At 39.9% G+C, this 23,386-nt stretch overlaps 1 protein-coding gene across 1 annotated transcript; it reads left to right on the forward strand.

The window, feature by feature from the left end:
- atxn1l (ataxin 1-like) lies at positions 1-23,386 on the forward strand. The gene is given in 5 exon segments (XM_055648993.1): positions 1-175; positions 10,246-10,319; positions 13,921-14,383; positions 14,385-15,791; positions 16,674-23,386. Coding segments are annotated over 3 exon segments (2,265 nt in total). The 5' UTR covers positions 1-175; positions 10,246-10,319; positions 13,921-14,026; the 3' UTR covers positions 17,175-23,386.

Raw genomic sequence — 23,386 nt, forward strand, 5'->3', positions numbered from 1 at the left:
CAAGGCTGGACCGCGGGTGACGCCATCAGCCCGCGCCCGGGTGTTTGTCGATGTAAAGTTTTTTTTTCTCTCTGAGTTTCTAATTTGCGGGCGAAAGAAAATCAAAGGCTCGATCGCGGAGAGGGAGAAACCAATGAATTCCCAGAGGCTCTTAGATGCAGGATGAGATTTGCAGGTAAAGAAACAAGTGCGACAACAAATGGGCTCTGACAGCCTGTTTGGTGAAGTTTACAAATCTGAAAGTGGAATCCAATTTCCTGCTGGGCCTGTCGGCAACTTTGAGATTTGCAAAATGCTCTCCGTTCGGCCAGGTTTAGAGGGACAGTGTCTGTTCCGGGAACTAACTTTTAAAATAAACGCGTAAGTTTTACATAGACAGTAATCGGTTTTGAAGTTTGGTTTTGTTTGTAATGATGCAAATAATTTTAATAGAGCATGAAAGTAAAACATCAACTGTAGCGTCCCGATGAATTGGTAACATAACGGGAATGTAGTCCCGAGTACAAACGTTAATACAATACGTAATTGATTGGATTTCTGGCCTGTGCTAAATTGGCTCTTGATAAAGAAGGTAGCAAAGAACTGGTCCGAAAATATTTAACCAGATTAGCATCCTTGACAGATTATAGGTGTGTATAAATACATTGAAGCCTTAATCAACGTTGGAAGGCTGTTTGTCAAATCTAACCTAGTCTGCTACATACCAGAGGACCTGCAGTTAAGGACATTGTATTTATTTCTAAAGTGAAGTAATTATATGAGTATGCTATTATTCTGAGATAGAGGATCAAAATTAACTAAGTGAGAAGCAAAGATGTGCACCTTTGTTTTCACACTGCGTCATTGAAGAAAAGTACTGACAATCTCACAATATTCATAGCTTATTTTCTTGTTTCTGTATTGTTACTTCTGATATTCTCTAAGATTGCCAATTTTCAAGAGAATATGGATAGATCACATTTAAGGTCACGGCCCCTTTGAGACAAATTAGGAGCAGGATTAGACCACTTTTACCCTGCAAGTCTAGAATATTGTTCCGTAAAATGGTGGCCAAGTAAACTCAGTAGTAAGCTCAAAGTGACATTCCTGTACATACATCTTTCACATCCCTTTTTCTGGAATCCAACAACCTCTGCCTTGTTCTTATTTCAAGAGGTCTATTTCCACTGCTCTTCTAAATACTCGAGACTCAGGGAGAGTAAAAAATGCCACAAGTTTGTCTCAGATAGATAACCTAATTTTTAAATAGTGACTCTTCATTCCAGAGTCACCCATCAATGAAAACCTCCAACCTGTATCCATTGTGATAAGATTCCATTGTTGGTTTAGCAGGTAGTTTCTGTGGGGAGCATGTCATTTGGAAGCAGAAGGCCCGGTACTCGGCAGGGACCTCTGCTAGAGCTTCTGCTTGAATTAGAGATGGGTCTAATGAGCAGGAAAATGGGTTCTACAAATGGATTGCTAGGATATTACAAACCTATATACACATGCTTAATGTGTATACTGATATCATCAGTTGCACCTCTTATCACTTCAATTGGTCTATTTGCTTATTTCTGATTGGTCATACTACTAGCCACATCCGGTCGGTATTGGTGAAAAAGTCTTTGTAATCAAACAATCAAAATATTGAAGCCATTGTCTTTGGTATTTACCATAAAAACTGTTCCAAGGCCATTGGATGTTTTACTCTCCCTTATCAGTGTACATGATCCAGACTACTTACAACGCGTGTTATTTTTCATCTTGGGGTGATCATTGTAGTAGATGGGTGTTTGATCATCAGTCTGTTTCCATGCTCTATGACCCTATAATTTACAACCATCTTTTTCCTCCTCCATAACATTGATTGTAACCTTGCCTCAGTTATCTACTTAAAACATTAATAGCTTTGTCAAACATGCAATTTCTCTCGGCTCATTTAAGTTGCTCCTTAAAATATTTCTTTTTCTACTATGTTTTTGCCCTTTCATTGTCATATTTTGTTTGATAACACCACCTTTGGAAAATTTGCTAGTTTAAAGTTGCTTCATAAATTCAGATTATTGTTGTTTTGTTTAGTGTAGAGGCACAGCGTGGAAACGGGCCCTTCTGACCAATGAGTCTGCACCGACCAGCGATCCCCGCACACACTAACGCTACCCTACACACACCAGGGACAATTTACACTTATACCAAGCCAATTTACCTACAAACCTGTACGCCTTTGGAGTGTGGGAGAAAACTGAAGATCTCGTCGAAAATCCACACGGTCACGGGGAGAACATACAAACACTGTACAGTCAGCACCCATAGTCTGGATCGAACTCTGGTCTCTGGCACTGTAAGGCAGCAACTCCACCGTTGCGCCACTGTGCCACAATAATTTATTATTGTTGTTGTACGTAGAATTATGACACAGAAGCAGGCATTTCAATCCAATATTTCTATATATTCAGTTTCATCCTGTATCACGTACTCCTTCATCTCCTTTGGCTATATATATCTAACCTTATCTTAAAGATGGAGATTATCTGCGATTCAATCACTGACCCGGAAAACGAATTATCTCTTTACTCATCCATACATGGTCTCTTTTTAATTGTGTTCCCCTTTCTCTATATTCCCATATCACTGCAAAACAATCTATTTTCATCTCTTTCTCAACATCAATTTTTGGGATATCCTCAGACTTGGAAAAACACTATTGCTTGTCCTCCACAAGTTGTTTGAGTGCATGGATGTCAATCATAAAGTGTGTGACAGGATTTGGGCCAGATCGAGTGTTCCTGGCGGCTCGTACAACAAAACAAATCTAACGTATCAGAATGATGGGCTTTCAACAGAACGATTTCCATTTCCATTTTGCTGTTCAGAAAATTGAGATTTCCAGCATCTACATTTTTTACTTTCCAGCTTGTGATAAAATATTGAAGGATTTGCCAACTCTTCCCTATCTCATTCCTTAATAATTTTAAGTTGCTATCAAATTGCTTCAGTACTCATCCAAAAGCAAAGTACGGTGATAGTTCAAATCTTTTCAATATTTCAGGTTTGTACTTGTACACATTCGGCAGCATCTCTACTATATCCTCTCTTATTGTCTTAATAAATCCTTGTTTTTTCAGAACAGAAAACTATTTCCCATCGAAAGTATAATTAAGCAAAATATGTGCTTCACATATAATGAAATGGAATTTAATTTGCCATTCATTCCTTTTCCATTGTCATATGTCAGTATACTATGCTGATGTCCCTAGAATGATCCTTTTCATTTACATATTTTGCTAGATATCTAAACTTTGCACCTCCCGTAAGCTAAATGAGCATTCAAACATATCTGTCCCTCTCTCCCGTTTGTTCTCTCTTTCTTAAGTGTTTTTTTTTGGCTAATGTTTTTAATCAAGGTATTTTTATTTAATTAAATTAATGGATTTAATCAAGACTTCTCCCACCTTTAGCAGACAGGTCTATTAAATGGGTTACCTTTTTTAAAAAACAATGACACTCAGTTCCAGATTCGCCAACAAGAGGAAATCTCTGATTCTCCCATGAAAGGAAGTCTCTCTGCATCAACCCTGTCAAGTCCCCTCAGGATCTTGTCTATTTCAATCAAGTCCCCTCTCACTTTTCTAAACTCCATCAGATACAAGTCTAGCCTGTCCATCTTTTTCCCAATAAGACAACCTGCTACTTTCAGATATTAGTATGGTCCTGCAGTATTACACACAGTGCTCTCGGTGTGGCCTCACCATTGCCCTACATTATGGCAGCAGACCTTCCTACATTTGAATTCAGTTCCCCTTAGCAATAAATGACAACATTCAATTAACTTTCCTAATTACTTATTGTTCTTGCATGTTACCTTTTTGTAAACCATGCAGTAGAGTATCTGAATGTGTAGGAGGGAACTGCAGATGCTGGTTTACACCAAAGTTAGACACAAAATGCTGGAGCAACTTCAGTCTGAAGAAGGTTCATGACCCAAAACATCACCCATTGCTTCTGTCCAGAGATGCTGCCTGTGCCGCTGAGTTACTCCAGCATTTTGTGTTGATCTTCAGTAGAGTGTGCAACTCCCTCTGTCCCTCGGGACACTGAAGAATTTAGGTAATATACAGTTTTTTTTTTAATGATAAAATGGGCAATAGCATGCTTTCCTACATTACTTCTCCTTATGTCCCCTTGGCAATTTACTTTCCGGTGTGCCAGTGGAAATTGAGTAGCCAGGTGTTGGGATGAAATTGACATGGATACCTGATAGGTGGAACTAGATGGGCTGATGGTTTTTAGTGTGTAGGGGTTCGGTGGTATATCTGGTTGCTTTTAATTTTCCTTCCCACTCCTACGCTGACTTGTCTGTATCCTCTGCCTGTTCCATTGCTACAGGGAGGCCAAATGCAAATTGGAAGACAAACTTTAACCTTTTGCTGTGGTATCTTCCAAGCCGGTGGCGTGTATATTGAATTGTTCCATTTTCAGTCCGGTGCTTCACACACACCTACACACCTACGCGTGTGCACATGCACATACACACACAGACATACACGCCCACAGACCCACACCCACAGACCCACGCCCACAGACACACACACCTACGTGCACACACACACACACACTCCATTATCCCTTCCCCATCTGGCTTCACCAATCAGCCTCTGTGCTTCCTCTCCCTCCCCCACCTGGTTCCAGCCACCTGCCAGCCTCTATCCCCTTCTGCTAATTTGCTGTCTTTTCTGCTCCCTCTCAGTCCTGATGCAGGGTCTTGACCTGAAATGTCAACTTTTGCCTCCAGAGATGCTGCTTGACCCACTGAGTTCTTCAGCATTCTGTTTTTGCTCTAGATTCCAGCATCTGCTGTCTCTTTAGTCTTCATCCAAGTCATAAAGTTGAGGCCCATTCACCAATGCCTATGGTATTCCTACAATCCCCAAATCTTTGTCTTAATTACATGAAAACAGGGGGGGGGAAAAGTGAGTGCTTGATAGCATTTTAATGAAATCAATTGCCGACTGTAAATTGCACGTGCCTTTCTTTAAGTCTAGAGTTTAATCTTCAAACATATACATCATTATGCGAGTTTAAATGATCTTATTCCAATTTTAAGATACTTTTTTCCCCCATCTTTATCCCTGCTTGTAGGTATTTTCAGGCATTTCTGAACTAATAGTCATAAGTGATAGTAGAATTAGGCCATTCAGCCCATCAAGTCTACTCTGCCATTCAATCATGGCTGATCCATCTCTCCCTCCAAACCCCATTCTCATGTCTTCTCTCATAACCTCTGACATCTGTACTAATCAAGAATCTATCTCTGCCTTAAAAATATCCACTGACGTGGCCTCAACAGTCTTCTGTGGCAAAGAATTCCATAGATTCACCACAAAGAAATTTCTCCTCGTCTCCTTCCTAAAAGAACGTCCTTTAATTCTGAGGCTATGACCTCTAGTCCTAGACTCTCCCACTAGTGGAAACACCCTCTCCACATCCACTCTATCCAAGCCTTTCACTATTCTGAAAGTTTCAATGAAGTCCCCCACCACATTCTTCTAAACTCCAGCGGGTACAGGCCCAGTGCCGACAAATGCTCATCATGGGTTAACCTACTAATTCCTGGGATTCTTCTTGTAAACCTGCGCTGGACCTTCTCCAGAGCCAGCACATCTTTCCTCAGATATGGTGCCCAAAATTGCTCACAATATTCCAAATGTGGCCTTACCAGTGCCCTCTAGAGCCTCAGCAAATTGAAGGAACAGCATCTCATATTTCGTTTGGACAGCTTGCAGCCCAGTGGTATGAATATTGATTTCTCTCACTTCGGGTAGCCCCGGCATTCCCTCTCTCTCCATTCCTCCCCCACCCAAGTCACACTAGCTTCTCATTTTCACCCTACAGCTTACAATGTAATGTTTCCTTTATCATTGTTACTTTTTTGCATATCTTTCATCCATTGTTCTTTATCTCTCCACCACTGTCTATATCTCTTGTTTCCCTTATCCCTAACCAGTCTGAAGAAGGGTCTCAACCCGAAACATCACCCATTCCTTCGGGCCTGTCCCGCTGACTTACTCCAGCTTTTTCTGTCTATTCTCAGCATTACATCCCTGTTTTTGTATGCAAGCCCTCTTAATATAAATGCGGCCATTAAGTTTGCTTTCTTTACTACTGATTCGACTTGCAGATTAACTTTTTGGGAATCCTGCACAAGCACTCCCGTCCCTTTGTGCCTCCGAATTCTGGATTCACTCCTCATTTAGCAATAGTCTATGCCTTTATTCCTATCAATAAAATGCATGACGCCATACTTTGCTGCACTATATTACATCTGCCATTTCTCTGCCCACTATCCCAACCTGTCCAAGTCCTTCTGCAGTGTCCCTGCCCTTCCACCTATTTTCGTATCGTCCGCAAACTTGGCCACAAGGACTTCAATCCGCTCGTCCAAATCATTAATGTACAATGTGAAGTGTAGAGGCCGCAGCAACGACCCCTGCGGAACTCCGAATTTGGGCCTAAGTCAGGAAAGTTATGAAAAGGGATGACATTTGGAAATAATATACTTTTGTTTTTCTCTTTTTGAAGATGCTGAATATCTTCGATAAATTGAATGACTAAATAAGTCAAATCTATGATAATGCTTGACAAATTCAATATCTGCGTTTCGGACCATATCCAAACGAAAAAGCCAATCCAAAATCCACGCATAAACAAAGTGCTGCTCACCCATTATCCTGTGTTTCCTAGCCTACTTCAGCTTCTAGTTGTCATATTTCCTTTTTTTAATTCTTGTTTTTATATTCCCTGGGTCCTTGCTTTTCTCTATCTATATAATTTCTTTCAGCCACACAACTCTGATAGGAAGCTGTACTCTTATGGTTCTGGCCTCTTATCTTTCATTCATTTTCTTATTTTACCTTTGTCAATTTGCCATCAACTACCTCGGCCCTAAATTCTACACTCCTCCCGAAACCTTCTTGTTTCTGGACCACACGTTCCTCGTCTAGGAGACTGTGTATAATGCATTTGCCCATTCGAATCCCTCCCACGGTGGGGGCAGACGAACCATCCGTCGGGCCGGTCGAAGCTCCCGCGGCTTGGAGTTCCCGATGTCGGTCTCTAACCAGAAAACGCGGGCTCCATGTAGATAAATCCGCAAGCGCCGAGGTCGATCCCTGGCAAAGGGGTTGCGGGCTCTGTGATGGTAAGTCTGCAGGCGATCGCGATGGAGCTCTCAAAATCGGTCTCCAGCAAAGGCCGCCAACTCCTCGATGTTAGGCCGCAGTGCGGACGGAGATACGATACGGAAAAAAATCGCATCTCCGTCGAGGTAAGTGATTAGAAAAAGTTTCGCCCAACCCCCCCCTACCACCACCCACATAAAACAAGCTAAAGAACACTAAAAACATACATTTAACATATACAGGTGCACAACCTTTTATCCGAAAGCCTTGGGACCAGACACTTTTCGTAATTCAGAATTTTTCGGCTTTCGGAATGGAAGATTTTTAGCGTAGATTTTAACGGCTGGCGCAGTGGTAGAGTGCTCGGCTCATATCCGCAAGGTCGCGAGTTTGCGCCTCGATCCCGGCAGTTACTCGATCGCGAGTTTGAGTCTTCAATGTAGTTTTTTCTTGCAGAATAGGAGAGAATAGGGAGGGTTAGGCTGGGATCATTCTCTGCGAGATGATCTTAGTGCAGGAGACAAGTGTAGGAGAGGTGTACTGACTGTGTGGGCAGAACTTTGGAAGTGATTGCCCACCATTCTCAAAAGCCGCTGTGTCTCCCTGTCCCTCCAGCTCCAGAGGAATCCGCTCCCCGATGGGCCGCTACGGCGACAAGTGGCAGTTCGCCCACAGCCCGAGCTGCGCCCCCTCATCCGCAACCCGGGTTCCTCTGGAGTTGGAGTGGGGCTGGGCTAGAGTTGTTGCTGGCTGTGAGTCTCTGGGATCTCCGTGCTTGCAGTCGGTGTCCCGTTGGTCCTGACGTCTCCGGCCACCCCCCTGGAATGGAGCTGAAACTGGGAACTGTACCGCCCTTGCCCCCTCCCTCTGCAACTGCAAACAACCCCACAGTTCCCAGTCTCAGCTCCTGTAGAGGGGGGTGGCCGGAGACGTCACAGCCCGAGCTGCGCCGCCTCATCCGCAACCTCAAGACCAAGACGTACCTTGCACACCATCAGCTTCTGTCCCTACGGGGAGCGTGTTCCTCTGGAGTTGGAACGGGGCTGGGCTGCTGCTGGCTGTGGGTCTCTAGGATCTCCGTGCTTGCAGTGGGCCTGGGGGCCGGTGTCCCGTTGGTCCTGACGTCTCCGGTGACTGGCACTGACTTGCTGGCAACTCCGACGTGAAGACAGTGCAAAACCCCTGCGCCGGTGCAATGGGCGGGGAGCTGGAGAGGGGAGGGAAGGGGTCACACACATGGCCGGGTAGCAGAGGGGTGTAGGTGGGGTGAAACTGAAGGGAGCGACAATCTGCTGCTGCCTGCCCGCTGAGTTTAAAAAGTTCCCACGCAAGACTCACGATACACTGTGTATCGTGTCTACCGTGGGAACTTTTTAACTCAGCGGGCAGGCAGCAGCAGATTGTCAATTATTAACCCTCTCGCGCAATAATCCCTCACCTCTTTTATGAATGGGGATTTAGTTCCCCTTTCTTCGAGGACCGACCGGAGGTTCCGCTGTCACCTCTGCGGGCCGCCCTCGGTGAACGTCTTCAAGGACCTTTCTTCAAGGACCGAAAAAATGTCCGCTATTCGGAGCTTTTCGTTATTTGGATCTTCGGATAAAAGGTTGTGCACCTGTACTTTTAAACACAAAAGAAAGAAATGATAGACAGGCTGTTGGCGAGGCAGCCATTGCTGGCGCCACCCGATGGAAGTTGGCCCCTAAAAATTGAAAAAATCTAGTCTGAAAAATGGTCTTGACCTGAAACATGACCCATTCCTTCTTGCTAGAGATGCTGCCTGTCCCGCTGAGTTACTCCAGCTTTTTGTGTTTATCCCCCAAAAATCTATGCTGGCTTCAAGTAGAGAAATCCCTGCACTTCCGCCCATCCTGGAAAATTATTCTCTCTGAAGTGTTTTTCCAGTAGTTCTTCAAAGCAATGATTTAATTTCTTTCCACCATCCTCTCAGGAAGTGTGTTCCAGACTGTAACTATTGAGTTTAAATAACGATTTTTCTCACAAGCCTCTTGCGTCATTTGGCCAATTTTAAATTCTGTGTTAGACACAAAAAGCTGGAGTCACTCAGCGAGTCAGACAGCATCTCTTGAGAAAAGGAATAGGTGACGTTTCGGGTCGAGACCCTTCTTCACATCTGAAGAAGGATCTCGACCCGAAACATCACCTATTCAGATGTGAAGAAGGGCCTCGACCTGAAACTTCCACTATTTATTTTCTCTAGAGATGCGGTCTGACCTGCAGAGTTATTCCAGCTTTTTATGTCTGTCTTAGATTTAAGCCAGTATCTGCAGTTCCGTCCTACACATTAAATTCTGTTCCCCAATTCTTGTATCATCTGCCTCTCATTCTTCACCCTATCGAAACCTGTCATAATCCTGCACATCTCAATCAAATCCTCTCGCAACCTTCTTTTCTCCAAGAAGAAAACCTCCAGCTTTCGTTTTCAGTCCTATAGTGAAATTACTCATGCCTGGAACAATTTTTGTAAACCGTTCCTTCACCCACTCATGGACTGTCACATCCTTGCTAAACTGCAGCAACCAGAATTTGATTCAAATTTTCTTTATAACATTCCTATGAAGTGTCATGACATATTTGTTCCTTAAAGACTCTATATAAATATTTGTGTTGTATAAATTGCTTCCTCTTTACTAAATGACTCTGGCGATCATCCATTCACCTTTGTTGTTTACTTTACATATTATATTTGCATATGAAAGCAACAACTACATATTTGTACTGATTTGTTTTTTCAGAAATCAAATTACATTTTGTATATGACTTAGACTTAGACTTATTGAAATCTTTGCTGATAAAAAAATGATCGGTCTATTATGATTCAATTTTGCTTTTCATCTTTACAAGTATGGCAGAAATTGCTTTGTTTGGTTCTACCATAGTTGATTAAAAGATTGGCATTATTTTAAATATTCTTAAACAATTGAAGGTTCACTATGTGGTAATTCATTTTATTTCTAAGATTTAATGTGTATGAATAAAATATGACATGGTGCATTTGAAAATGTTGTTGCATATCATTTATATCAGAACTATATTTGAATTTTTTTTTAATTTTGTGCTCAAGGTGAAAGATGCCAAAGCTGGGAAACGCAACATATCTGCGCTTTGGGCACTCAATGGTCTCAGACACTCTCATGGGTAAGCTATAACTGTCAATGTACTATGCATGTTTGATGGGTACAACTAAAATTTGTGACATCTTTTTCAGGCTGTAGTAATTGTAATCAACATATAGTAATTGTAGGCATAATTGATATCAGGCAATAGTCTCTCTATGAATGGGTTACAAGCGTATACAATGTTCTAACTTTAATCCCATCTCCTAGGCATCTCTAAGAAATTGAATATTTGTCTTGCAACCTCTTTCATTTTCAGACACAATTTTTATCTTTGTAACGTTAGTAGATTCTGTTTCTGCTGCTGAAACTGTTCGTATACAGTCCTGGCCAGTGTCTCTCAATCACCTCCCCTTAAACTTGAGGTCAGCCATATGACACCTGCCATGTTACAAATAACGCCAAGCCATTTTTACCCATCACCCCTAATGCTTATTGACCTTATTTGGGTTCCAGATAAGTAATATCTCAATATACTCTACTTTAGGTCCCGACTCAAATCATCACCTATTCTTGTTCTCCAGAGATGCTGCCTGACCTGCTGAGTTACACCATCACTTTGTGTCTTTTTTTTCTAAATGCCACCAACTAGAGAGCGTTCCTGATCTCCCATCTACATCATTGGAGACATTTGAATTATCTTTATTAGACTTTATCTTGCACTAAACATTATACCCTTTATCCTGTATCTTGTACACTGTGAACGGTGTTGATCATGTAGTCTTTATGCTGACTGGATTGCACGCAGTTAAAAAATCTTTTCACTGTACCTCAGTACATATGACGGCAATAAACTATACTGAGTAATACATTTACAGTTCTTAGGGTCTCAACTGTAACATTGGCATGCATATTTGTCTTTGCAGCTGCTGCTTGATCTGATTTCTTTCAGTATTCTGATTTTTGTTCCAGAGTCCAGAAGTTGTAATCTCTTTTGTCTTTGTTTCTTTTACAACAATTCCCAAGCCACCTACTCTTATTATCCAACAGGATGAGGATCTTGGGTGTGGGAACGTGACCACCTGCAAGCTCCTTTCCCAGTCTCTTGCTGTTCTGACAAACAAAGAGGGAGAGAGATCGTGATCCAAATAAAATGTAAAATTAGAATATATGGAAAAAGGGCAACAGAACTGCCATAAAGAAACCTCTGTGCCTGCCTCTGTGCCATCCGCTGTATTAATTCTTAATCCCATTTACAAACTATCCTCACTGGAACATTGAAGGCCATAAATGAGGGTAGATCGGACATCTTATTACCTTTAGAAAGAGTACTTTACATCTCGGATCTGAAATGTGACTGTTAATGTCCAGAAGTGGATAAGTTGTTTACTGTTTCAATACAGAGTGAATTCAAAATGTTGGCCTGTGTTTTATTCTCTTTGGACACCTGCCAGTATTCCCTATTGTCATATCTACTTCCTTGCAGCTGCATGTGTATTTAGCAGTGTTTCATTGTATATAGCGTGAAATGTCCAGAGGGTGAATTATCCATGAATCAAGTCTGATATTAACCATTTTAATAGTTACCATGTGAAAGAATGGTTTTATTTTTATTAAGAAGGCAAGAAACTGTTAAATGCTGGAATTCAGAGTAATTTGTAGATTGTGTTATGATCACAAAGCTGAGATGCAGATACAACAATCATTTAGAAGTGTAAGTGTTCTACTCAACAAATTGATAATTTTCATTGGCAAAATTAATAAATGTCACTGCTTTAGTAAATAGAGTGCGTATCACAGATAGACACAAAAAGCTGGAGTAACTCAGCAGGTCAGACAGTATCTCTGGAGAAAAGGAATAGGTGACATTTCAGGGCAAGCCCTTCTTCAGACTGAGAGCCAGTCATATTCTTTATGGTAAGAGATAAAAAAGAGGTAGAAAAGTAAGGAACATTTGATGGGCTTTGATATATCTGATGTACTGTGTACAGTTTAGCTGTCACTCCCTAAAGAAGGGAGGGACTGCAACCATGTCTCACTAGATTGATTCCTGGGATATTAGGAGCTGAGCTTTACGATTTCGAGAAAAAATGGTTATGAAAAGTAGTTTATATTTTTTTTAAAAGATTCTGAGAGGACATCAGGATTGGTGCTGAAAGACTGTTTCCCTGCTGGTGAAAATATAATTGTGTATTGTAGAACACAGCGGCTGGCCACTTGACAGTCAGAAGAAAGTCAGTGTTGTTAATCATCTGAAGTATCTACCAGTGGTGTGATAATCATTATCAAGACTATTATCAGTGATCCTTTTCAGCATCAAGGGAATGAAGGGATATGGAGATTAGGCGGGAAAGTGAAGTTGATTTAGAAGTTCAGCTATAATATTATTGAGTGGCTCAAAGCCTGACCAAAGCCTCAAAAGGTGTACATAAAGATTGAAGCCAGAACATTTCATTGAGGCAATATAGAGTTTGGAAAAAGTTTGATACGCTGTGTAGGAAGGACCTGCAGTTGCTGTTTAAACCAAAGATAGATACAAAAAGCTGGAGTAACTCAGCAGGTCAGACAGCATCTCTGGAGAAAAGAAATAGGTGACGTTTCGGATCGAGACCCTTCTTCAGACTGAGGGTCAGGGGAAAGGGAAACGAGAGATATAGACAGTGATTTAGAAAGAGATAAAACAAATGAATGAACGATATGCAAAAAGTAACATTGCGGGCTCCATCTTTCCTTCATCTTCTTTACTTTTTGCATATCTTTCATTCATTTGTTCTAGAAAGAACTGCAGATGCTGCAAAATTGAAGGTAGACAAAAGTGCTGGAGAAACTCAGCGGGTGCAGCAGAATCTATGGAGCGAAGGAAAACGGGAAACGTTTCGGGCCGAAACCCTTCTTCAGGCTGATGCAGGGTGGGGGGGGGGGAAGAAGAAAGGAAGAGGAGGAGCCAGAGGGCTGAGGGAGAGCTGAGAAGGGGAGGAGACAATAAGGGCTACCGCAAATTAGAGAAGTCAATGTTCATGCCGCTAGGGTATAAACTGGGGTATAAACTGCCGAAGCGGAATATGAGGTGCTGCATCTCCAATTTCCGGTGGTGTTCACTCTGGCCAAGGAGGAGGCTCAGGAGCGGGAGTTGAAGTGCTGAGCCACAGGGTGATCAGGTTGGTTAATGCGGACCGAGTGGAGGTGTTCGGCGAAGCGATCGCCAAGCCTACACTTGGTCTCACCGATGTAGATCAGCTGACATCTAGAGCAGCGGATGCAATAGATGAGGTTGGAGGAGGTGCAGGTAAACCTCTTTCTCACCTGGAACGACTGCTTGGATCCTCGAATGGAGTTCTATATCTCTTTATATCACTGTATATATCTTCCATTTCTCTTTCCCCTGGCTCTCAGTCTGAAGAAGGGCTTGCCCCGAAACGTCACCTATTCCTTTTCTCTAGAGATACTGTCTGACCTGCTGAGTTACTCCAGCTTTTTGTGTCTATCTTTAATACGTACTCTGTTTACTAAAGCAGTGACATTTATTAATTTTGCCAATGATAATTATCAAATTTGTTGAGTAGAATAAATTTGAAAAACTATTTACTTTAATTTGAGAATGCATATTTTTTTAATGGGACCATTTTTTACCTTTGCTGGTTTTATTATCACTTACGTACTTTTTCTCTCCATTGACTCATTAGGCTCCTGTCGGCGTGGTTTGAGGAGAGCTCCAGGATATCTTTGTTCTCTCACTGACTTTCCTCAGTGATATTTATAAGTAAAAACAAAAATACTCCAGAGTACAATATGAAACCTGCTTATGAGCGAAATCAAGAATGCCTGCCACCAAAGAAACGAGAACTTCTGCAGAATAGTACTGGAGGTGAGGAGGTCTTAAAAAATAATACTTTGCCATCCAATATTACTACTGTGAGTGATGCTGATTGGGCTAAAAGTGCTGCTGAAGAGAATCAAACAACACTGAGATATGGAGTGAGAGCTGATAATGGTGCAAGCTCTCCTGGAGTGGCAGTGGATCAGTATAGTATGATGTACAAATTGGCTGTACCTTCTGCAAGCTATTCACTAAATGCTCAAAATTCATTGGTGAACATGGGGCATCTCTCACCAGGTTACAGCATTGCATCTCCGCTTCTTCAGCACCCATGGGGTTCCATATATGCCTGTTCATTACACCCAGCTACCCCATGCTTCACTGCAATTTGTAGGAGCTCCATATACGATTCCGTATGTGTCTCATGGGATTCTGCCAAATCCACTAATTTCTTCTACCATGGGCATTCCCACCTCTCATTTATCCCATCTTGTCTCGTATCCTTCCATGATGGCCGAGGCTGTTACTCCTCCTCCAATGGCGTCTTCTCCTACAGAAACCTATAGCAAAGCCACTGGTTCTCCTGCACAAAATTTGACTCCACAAGGACCATTGGCTCACTTCTCCACAGCAGAACTGTCGCAAGGTATGGCCCATGGTAGGGTTCATTTTCAACCCTCGCTGTTATCGCCGTCATATACGTCATTTACTACAGCAGTACCGAATCTAGATACCTCTCATGAAAGTAGATATAGCTTTCAGGTGGCAAAAGACAAAGAAATTGCTGAAACTATGTTGGAAGTCTCAACAAACCGAGGTGAAGGAACTTCAAACCATCAAAAGTTTGAGAAATGGCCACGACAAGAAAGATTTATAGAACTTCAGGCACCCCATAATGTTGGCAGAAAAGATGTGCAGTTATCCTGCTCGCCAAATGAGAGAGCTAGAGGCAGTCCCCATTTTCCTTTTCATAGAGAACCAAGGAATGAGGTTACCTCTCCAGCACAAAGGAGCACACCGGACACCGACCTAGAAGTCCAGCAAGTAGTTGGGAGTTTGAATGCACAAGGATCTCAGGGTCCTGTAGTTGTTAGGAAAGAACTCTTAAGTCATGTGAAAGTTTCACAGAATTCAGTCAAAAGCCAAGAGCAATTAAGACACCACTTGCAAATCATTCCAGGTAAGAACTTTGCAGAGTTTTGTTCTAGTGAAGAATTACCACAATCTACATATCTGCCTGCACAACAGCATGTTACCACAGGACTCAAAAGGCAAATGCTGGATGATCAACGTGGGCACTTGCATAAAACAATGGTGTTAGCCAGTGGGCAGCCAGTATTAATGCCTGTTGCTGCCCCTGTTCTTGCAAATTCCTTGGTTAATGCTGCTGCTGTAACTACAGAACCCATAATTCACAGGCCTCTTGGTGCACAAACAAGTGTTTGTACAGTGGTTCCAGTTCCAGCATCACAGCCCACTGTACCAGTTCTTCAGCCTGTCCTTGTCCAGCAGTCCCCAACTACGCATATTCCATCACACTTTATGAAAGGTGCTATCATCCAGTTAGCAAATGGGGAACTGAAACGTGTAGAAGACTTGCAAGCACAGGACTTTGTGCATAGCGCAGAAATTAGCACTGGGTTAAAAATTGACTCCAGCACACTCATTGACGTTGAGGAGAGCCAGCGAGCCGGCTATGTCATCCTCCATTTCTCTGTAGGAGAACATAAAGCAAAGGTGAGTCTTCAGTATGTTGCAAGTAATCTCCTCAATGATATACGTGTTGGATTAAAAATAATAGTTACCAAGCAAGTACCATTTACACTTTGTTTTCATTAATGGGATGTGTAGTTTACTTGGAAGGCCAATGCTAATTGAGAAGGCGATTTGAGCTGCCCTCTTTAAATATGGCAGACTGTCTACTGCCATGCTTCTGCTAGAGAGTTTCAGAATTTTAATCGAGTGACCTATTTCCAAGACAAGATAGTATTTGACTTGGAGCCAAATTGTAGGTGGAGGTAATCGAACTCACTTGCTCCTTCTAAGTAGTGAGTTTGTGACTAAAACCCGTATGATTACCAGACACCATACAGAGAGACAAGGTATTTGGTTTGCCCATAGAAGGGATGATACAATAAAGTTTAGCTTTTCTTTTGTTTAAACATTTATGACGCTGGCACAGTGGCGCAACGGTAGAGTTGCTGCCTTACAGAGCCAGAGAGCCGGGGTGGATTGTGACCAGCGGTGTTGCCTGTATGGAGTTTGCACGTTCTTCCTGTGACCTGCAAGGGTTTTCTCCAGCAGCTCCGGTTTGCTCCCACACTCCAAAGACGTACAGGTTTGTAGGCTCTTTTGCTTTGGTAAAGATTGTAAATTGTCCCTTGTGTGTGAAGGACAGTTTTAGTGTGCGGGGATCGCTGGTGGGCGCGGACATGGTGGGCAGAATGGCCTGCTTCCACCCTGTATCTCTAAACTAAACTAAATGCAGCTTGGAAAGTTTAGTAATAGTAAAGATAAAGTGTGGGTGGTTAACAAGAGGAAATAACATTTATTTTATTTCATGACTGAAATTTACTGTGGGGGTGAGATATTGTGATTTTTTTTTTTCCTGTGTTATAGGTGAGTGTAGAGGTCCCTCCAGAGCACCCATTCTTTGTATTTGGCCAGGGTTGGTCCTCTTGTAACCCAGACCGCACTGCACACCTCTTTGGACTCTCATGTCAAAGGCTTACAGTGGGTAATATTTGTATATCACTCAGCGCGCAATCCTCTGGCAGGAGCTCTACCCAGCCAGCATCTTCAATCAATGCCATTTCACCTTTTGAGTCAAGGACCACGGTAACATCTGAGGTTGTCTTAACTCCTCCAGAGGTTTCAGCCCACATACGTAGAAACTCTGAGATTAGAAATTATTCTAAGGACTCGGTCATGCAGCATTTGCACACGGATTCTGAAAGCGCCGGAGTTCCCAGCCACCCAAATTACCAGAGTCGCTGGACCTCTCCGGTGTTCCAAAGAGAGAGTTTTCAGACAGAGGAGACAAAAATGTCCACCCGACCATCCTTCATATCACAGGAAGTCAAGCTTTCAATAGAAGGACGTTCAAACGCTGGAAAGTAACTGTATGATCCTTGCGGAATATAAATTAAGGCACCGCCTTTGATAGTGTTTGACCAGTTATATTAATGTATTGAAATGTACTTATGAAATTTTATGCAAATGACTTGCAGCATAAGAGAGCTTAGATCGGGCTCTGAAGCATTAGTAGCAACGGAGCATATGGCAGGATGATTTTTTTTTTAAATAATGAGGATGCTTTTAGCAGCTCATATTTTTGAAGAGCATTTGGGTTGATTTGATGCTGCAAAGCTTTTACAAATTAAGGGATATCCAGTAAATTCTGTACTATGTTCCATGCAGTGCATGTTTTTTCTGCATTTAGTGATCCTGTATGAAAGAATGAAAAATTAAACTCTTGAAGTACCTGCAATAAAAATGTGTACATAAGCCTGATATATATTACATAATACAAATTAATTTTCATTTCCCCAATTGAGAAACTTGTTTTTTTTTTTTTTTTACTTCATTCTCAACAAAGCAAATTTAATATTACATTAAGTATAATATTGATTTGATGTTATCAGTTAAAGACATTTGTTAATGTCATTTCAAGAAGGACAGTTATTTGTGTAGAAGGCAGACAGTATTTGGGGACATGCAATCGTGATTACAGAAGCCAGGAATTGATTAAAAGGTTTGCTGGTTAGCAAATGAAAAGGTCCATTCACTTGCAAGAGGTTTGACTTTGTATTTATTGGACATCGTAATTTTCATAGGAGTTTGTTTCAATGCCTTTTTTTCTTGTCTAGTTAAAACACAAATGTTATTAAGTACATTTTTTTGTTTAAAACTCAACGGACCATTACTATTCTCTATAGTGAGGTCTGTCCCAGTTAAGTGAGTGAACAAAAGATTTGTTGTGCGTGGTCCAGTTTTTTCATTAAAGTCCAGTGGTTTAAATTTAAATTGTCACAAAACAGGAAGTTGACTTGTGCAACCTGTGGTCAAATGTATGGATTTTCTAATTACATTTAAGATATTTAAAGTAATTTAATGATTATGGTGCATAAGCATAATCAAAAAGGTAAGTAAATATTAAGAACATTATTTTGCAACTGTTAAAAGAGGATCAAACTATTGAATGCCTATGTTTTAAGGTGTTTGTGTTTTTGTACTAAATTAGTCTGATTTACAGCCTAAATAGAGTAGCTCAAACATTTATTATGTGAGCACCAAAAGCTGAATGATTCTGCTGTGTATTGTTGCTGATATTTAGAATTACTTAAATAAGAGTGATGGCTGTAGAGGCTTTATGTTATGATGTCCTGTGGTAGCCATTGACAAGTTTTAAATCCATATACTTCTAAAGAGTGTACGCAAGTTGAACCTGCATATAATAGGATTTTAAATTCCATTTAACAGAATGCTCTTGAGGTGCAACAATTGTTCAATTGTATTGCTTTGAGCAGACATGAGGAATTGAGAAAAAGTGAATATAATTGCATGCAAAAAGGGATTGGGTGTGTGATGTTGCTCCACGAGTGACATTCCTATATCTTTTACATAAAGTGTATAGCTAATCTAATCCTTCCCAATATTTGATTCATTGCTATATGTTGTACTGATTAGATAAAGACTGATTGAATTGTACCATAGTGTGCTCTTGATATACTGCTTCCCTTGCTGCATGATGCTCAAGTTCTATACATGCATTTGTTTTAGAAAAGTATTTAATCTTCAATTTTTTTTCCTGCCTAGTTCTGTTTCATGGTTTATTAAAAAAAAAACAGTTAGTCTTTGGATAAGTCAGCTGAACCGAATGGCTGACATTCAGTTGTAGTGAGGACAAACTTTAAAGTTGTATTGTTTTTGCAACTGCTGTTTATAGGTTTGTGCCATTGGAAAAACAAAGTAGGACGTAGCAACTAATAGATGAACTGTAAAATAATTTTATTTTTGAAATGATGGATAAAAAGATATTGAGAAAAAGATGAAAAGTGACTGAGGGATTTTGGAGTCTTCTATTTCTGAGAATAGTTGGTGCACTACTATGAGAATTAGTTTATCCTGTTGGTGATCGAGGACCCCAGAGCATAAGACTAATTACACATGTTTATGAAGGTAATATGAAAGAATATTAGAATTAGAACTAGTGCTAAAATATGTTTGTGTAACCTTAGTTTGCCTATATTTTGTATTAAAATTTTTTGTCACCTAGCACTTTTTTATATAATTGACAGTGCTGATGCCGTAAGCATCATTCCTTACCAGCTTCTTAACTAAACTGCCCAATGTACTCTCTGATGTTGTGCATACCGATGATCTTTCTGCTTGATGTTCACATGTGTTTATGCACTTTGAGTTGAAATGTAAAATGTAATCTCCCATGACCTTAACTTAAACTAACATCAGTTTAGCTGAAATTTTCACAAGGAAAGAAATAGTAGGTTTTCATAGTTCAGTATGCATTTAATAACAGATTTTAAAATATATTGCGGAACCTATGCACAATACATTTCATGTTCATCTGATTAAATGTGGTTATTTTACTCATTTTATGAAATGCTATTTGATAAGTGGCATCAGAAATGGAGTGAGCTCGGTATCCACATTGCTGTGTTAAATCATTAATATTTGCACTCCCTATTGGACATAAGAGTTGGCTTTTGAATTTTAAATTAACTGTTGCATCTTCAGTAATCTTGACGGTGTGCTTTCCCTCTCCCCCACCCACCAAATTCCTGATCAAGTTATAACACAGCATGATCTGAACCATGAGTGTTTTAGCACATTTATTTATTCAAGATCATTCACGTATGTGAAAGGCTCGAGTCTTTTTTGCCGCAAAAGTATATTTAAATCCAAGATGTGGCATGTTTACTAGCACACCAGTAATTGAGTCTAATTATGCTCATGAGGGACAGTAAGCCCTCCGCCAACTGTGATACTTGGAGTCACTTTTTGAACATTTTAATTTTAGTGTTGTCACTGGAAGTAAATGATTGCCCAAATCATGCAGTATTTGTATCTTAACCACATTACCCATTTACACGGGGTGTGCATGTGCTAGAAACTGACATGGGGAAGATGATAAAAGGGAAATGTAAAAGTTTAAGAATTATACCAAAGTTAAAGATTTAAGCAGTTATGGTCTCGTAAATTTAGCAGTTTTACTTGTGTAAACCTCCATTGGATGCAAATGTAAAATAACTGCTGTAACCAAATCTTCCATGAAAAAAATTCCTATATGTCTACATTAGAAACTACATCTTTTATATTCTTCACCAGCAGGAAAAACAATTTAATATTTTCAGAACTATCAGCCCTTACTGATAGATAACATTAATTCTGACTGCCTTTATTATTTTTAAATTTAAAAAAATTCCAAATAAAATTATTTTGCAAATTTGTATTTGATCGTTCAGAATTGTTCTTGATTGTTTGCTTGATTTCTTTTAACCCTTTGAGCTCAATTTAATAAGATGTATTCTAAACAAGACATAGCGGGATTTTAATTTCTTTTTGCAACTCGTTCCCTGGGATGGTGCATTTTCTTTCTGCAGGTTATTTACATTCAAATGTACAGAAAGTTCTTTTATGCTAGAACATTTGTCAAATTATCAAAAGTGCAAATTGAATCAATTGGTAAGATTTACCTCCTTAATAACATTCTGTTGGTTGTATAATGTATTTTAATGTTTAAAAAATGATAGTTTTATGTTCACACTATAGGAATTTTTTGATGCATGGAAATTTCCTTTCCACCTATTTGATAAAGGAGATAATCCCATTTAACTCCCAGTGGGGGGGGGAATTTGTTGCCACCTTCTGTTAGTACCTGTTTGTCAGGATGGTCGGCATTCACAATTGAAGTTGACAGCATCCCTTTTGATGAGGCAGCCTTGCAGAATTCCAGAATTACCCATTTGAAAGTTTGTAGCGTTTACTGACATTTGCAGTAAATACTGTATACCTTAAAATGTTTTTTTTTTAAATGTGTACGCTAGTTTACAACAGGAAACGTCAGTATCAAGTATTACATATTACATTTTAAGACTACAATAATTATCTAATGGATCATAACAGTTAGTTTATTAAATTTGTTCCATTTGGAAAACTGGCTATCTGTTTCCTGGTGCATCATGGCAATTTATTTTAATGCGTAAAGAAGATAAAGAAAACACTAAACTATTTTTGGTTTCAAATTTCTCAGAAGGGATGCTGACAGGTTTTATTTTCTGTAGTTTTCAACCTGTCTGTGCGGGTCAGAAGGAAAATTCTGTAAATCATAAAGTAAAATAGCTTAAAATATTATGATCAGCTTGGAACATTGTCAATGTGTATACAAGTGCAGTGGAGTTAAATTATTGCAATTCTTTGTGGATGTTTCTCTGGAATGTAATTGGCTGAGATGACCCATACATGCAGACAATGTAACCTATCTTGAGATGGGAGGAAGGATGGAATTTCTTTATTCAAAGACAATTAGGTTGACCAATTGCCTTAGTATTCAATCCTCAAAATCTGAGATTTGTGCTTATTATTCACTGTTCCCGTTCACATCTTCCAAGATTTGCACATTTTCACTTCTCCAATATCTACAGTTGTCAAATGTGGCTATTAAACACTGTAGAGGTTGCAATTATGTTCACACTATTAGTGAAACTATAGGTCAAAGCATTGAAATAAAAATAGACAAATAAAGGAGATAATTACCAGGTCGACCGCTTTGTGGGGAGTGAGACGCATTTTCAAAGGAAAATACTGAAGATGCTGGAAATCTTAAATGAAACAGCAAATGTGAAAAATTCTCAACAGGTCAGGCAGATCCCAATGAAAGGTCACCAGCCTGAAATGTTAAGCTGTTTCTCCCTCCATGGATACTGTTTGACTTGCTAAACATTTTCAATGTCATTTGCTTTTACTTCAGCTTTCCATCATCTTCCATATTGCGCTCTTACATCCCATACACAACCCATTGCCGGCATGCATTCATATGTTTTATTAATATTAAGATAAAATGTAAAAGTTTTCTGCTAAACAACCAGAGTTTTGTTTAATCATTTATATCACATTCACACTCATACTAACTCGGGCAACATCGCAAATGTACAAATAGTGATGGATATCAGTCTAAATTTCACAATATAGAATTTGCCTCCACTTATCAATTTATTCACTGATCTTCACAAGGTCATAAGTGATAGAAGCAGAATTAGGCCATTCGGTCCATCAAGTCTACTCTGCTATTCAATAATGGGTGATCTATCTCACCCTCCGAATCCCATTCTCCTGCCTTCTCCCCATAACTCCTGACACCCTTGAATACACTTTGTAATTTAAAGTGCTCTTTTCTGGTTGTAGGATTTAACCAATACCTGTATCAAAAGTGGTATCAATTTAATTACATTTCAAGTAATCATCCCTACAGTGATATGTATACTAACTAGACATTCCTTCCATTAATTGTGTTTTTGAGTATTACAGCAATTGATAGAATTAATATTAACTTACAATGCAAATGAGGGAGATGGTACAAATGTCAAACTCTAATGTAAATGTAATCAATTTTAATTAACTGTTTCACGCAGCCATTTCATAGGCATTTAAATTAGTGGTGTCATTGTGGAAGCTTTTGAAATTTTTTAGCCCATTCTTAAGTCTAATTCATTTTTTCTGTTAGACGATTCAAACCCAATTAATGAATAGACATTATCTTGCTTATAAAATTAGTGTTTGGTAAGGAAAATTTGGCCTGTGATTTTCTTACATAATTTTGCATCATTTTTATCTTTAGAAATGGTCAGGGTGAAAGTTTTGCAAAAGGCAATAAATAAAACATCAGTCTCAGGATTGGAATACTGCTCCAGCTACATAGGTATTGGTCAAATCTCGATGTTGGAATCACTGCATTTCTATCAGCAACCCTGAAAGCATTAATCTATATTTTGTTGTGTTTTTGTAACCATTTTTTCTAGAGAAAAGACTAAAACATTTAGATTTGTATATTTGTATTTTTGTGATCTTTTATGCCGTTTACTGTTAATTTTGTGTACTGCGAAAGAATTGTATTTTTTATGTCGAGTCTAACCTCTGTATTGCATTAATTTGTTGGTATGTAAACACTGCATAATATAAACTCTACATTTTACTTTTGTCTCAGGATGATTATTCAGTGGCTCAATAATGGCACACAATCATTACTTATGACAATAATATCCTGTACATTCTTTGAAATAAAATGTGTCCTTCTGCCATAATCAATGTCTGCA

This window comes from Leucoraja erinacea, chromosome 17 (assembly GCF_028641065.1).
Source record: "Leucoraja erinacea ecotype New England chromosome 17, Leri_hhj_1, whole genome shotgun sequence".
NCBI classification, from domain to species: domain Eukaryota; kingdom Metazoa; phylum Chordata; class Chondrichthyes; order Rajiformes; family Rajidae; genus Leucoraja; species Leucoraja erinaceus.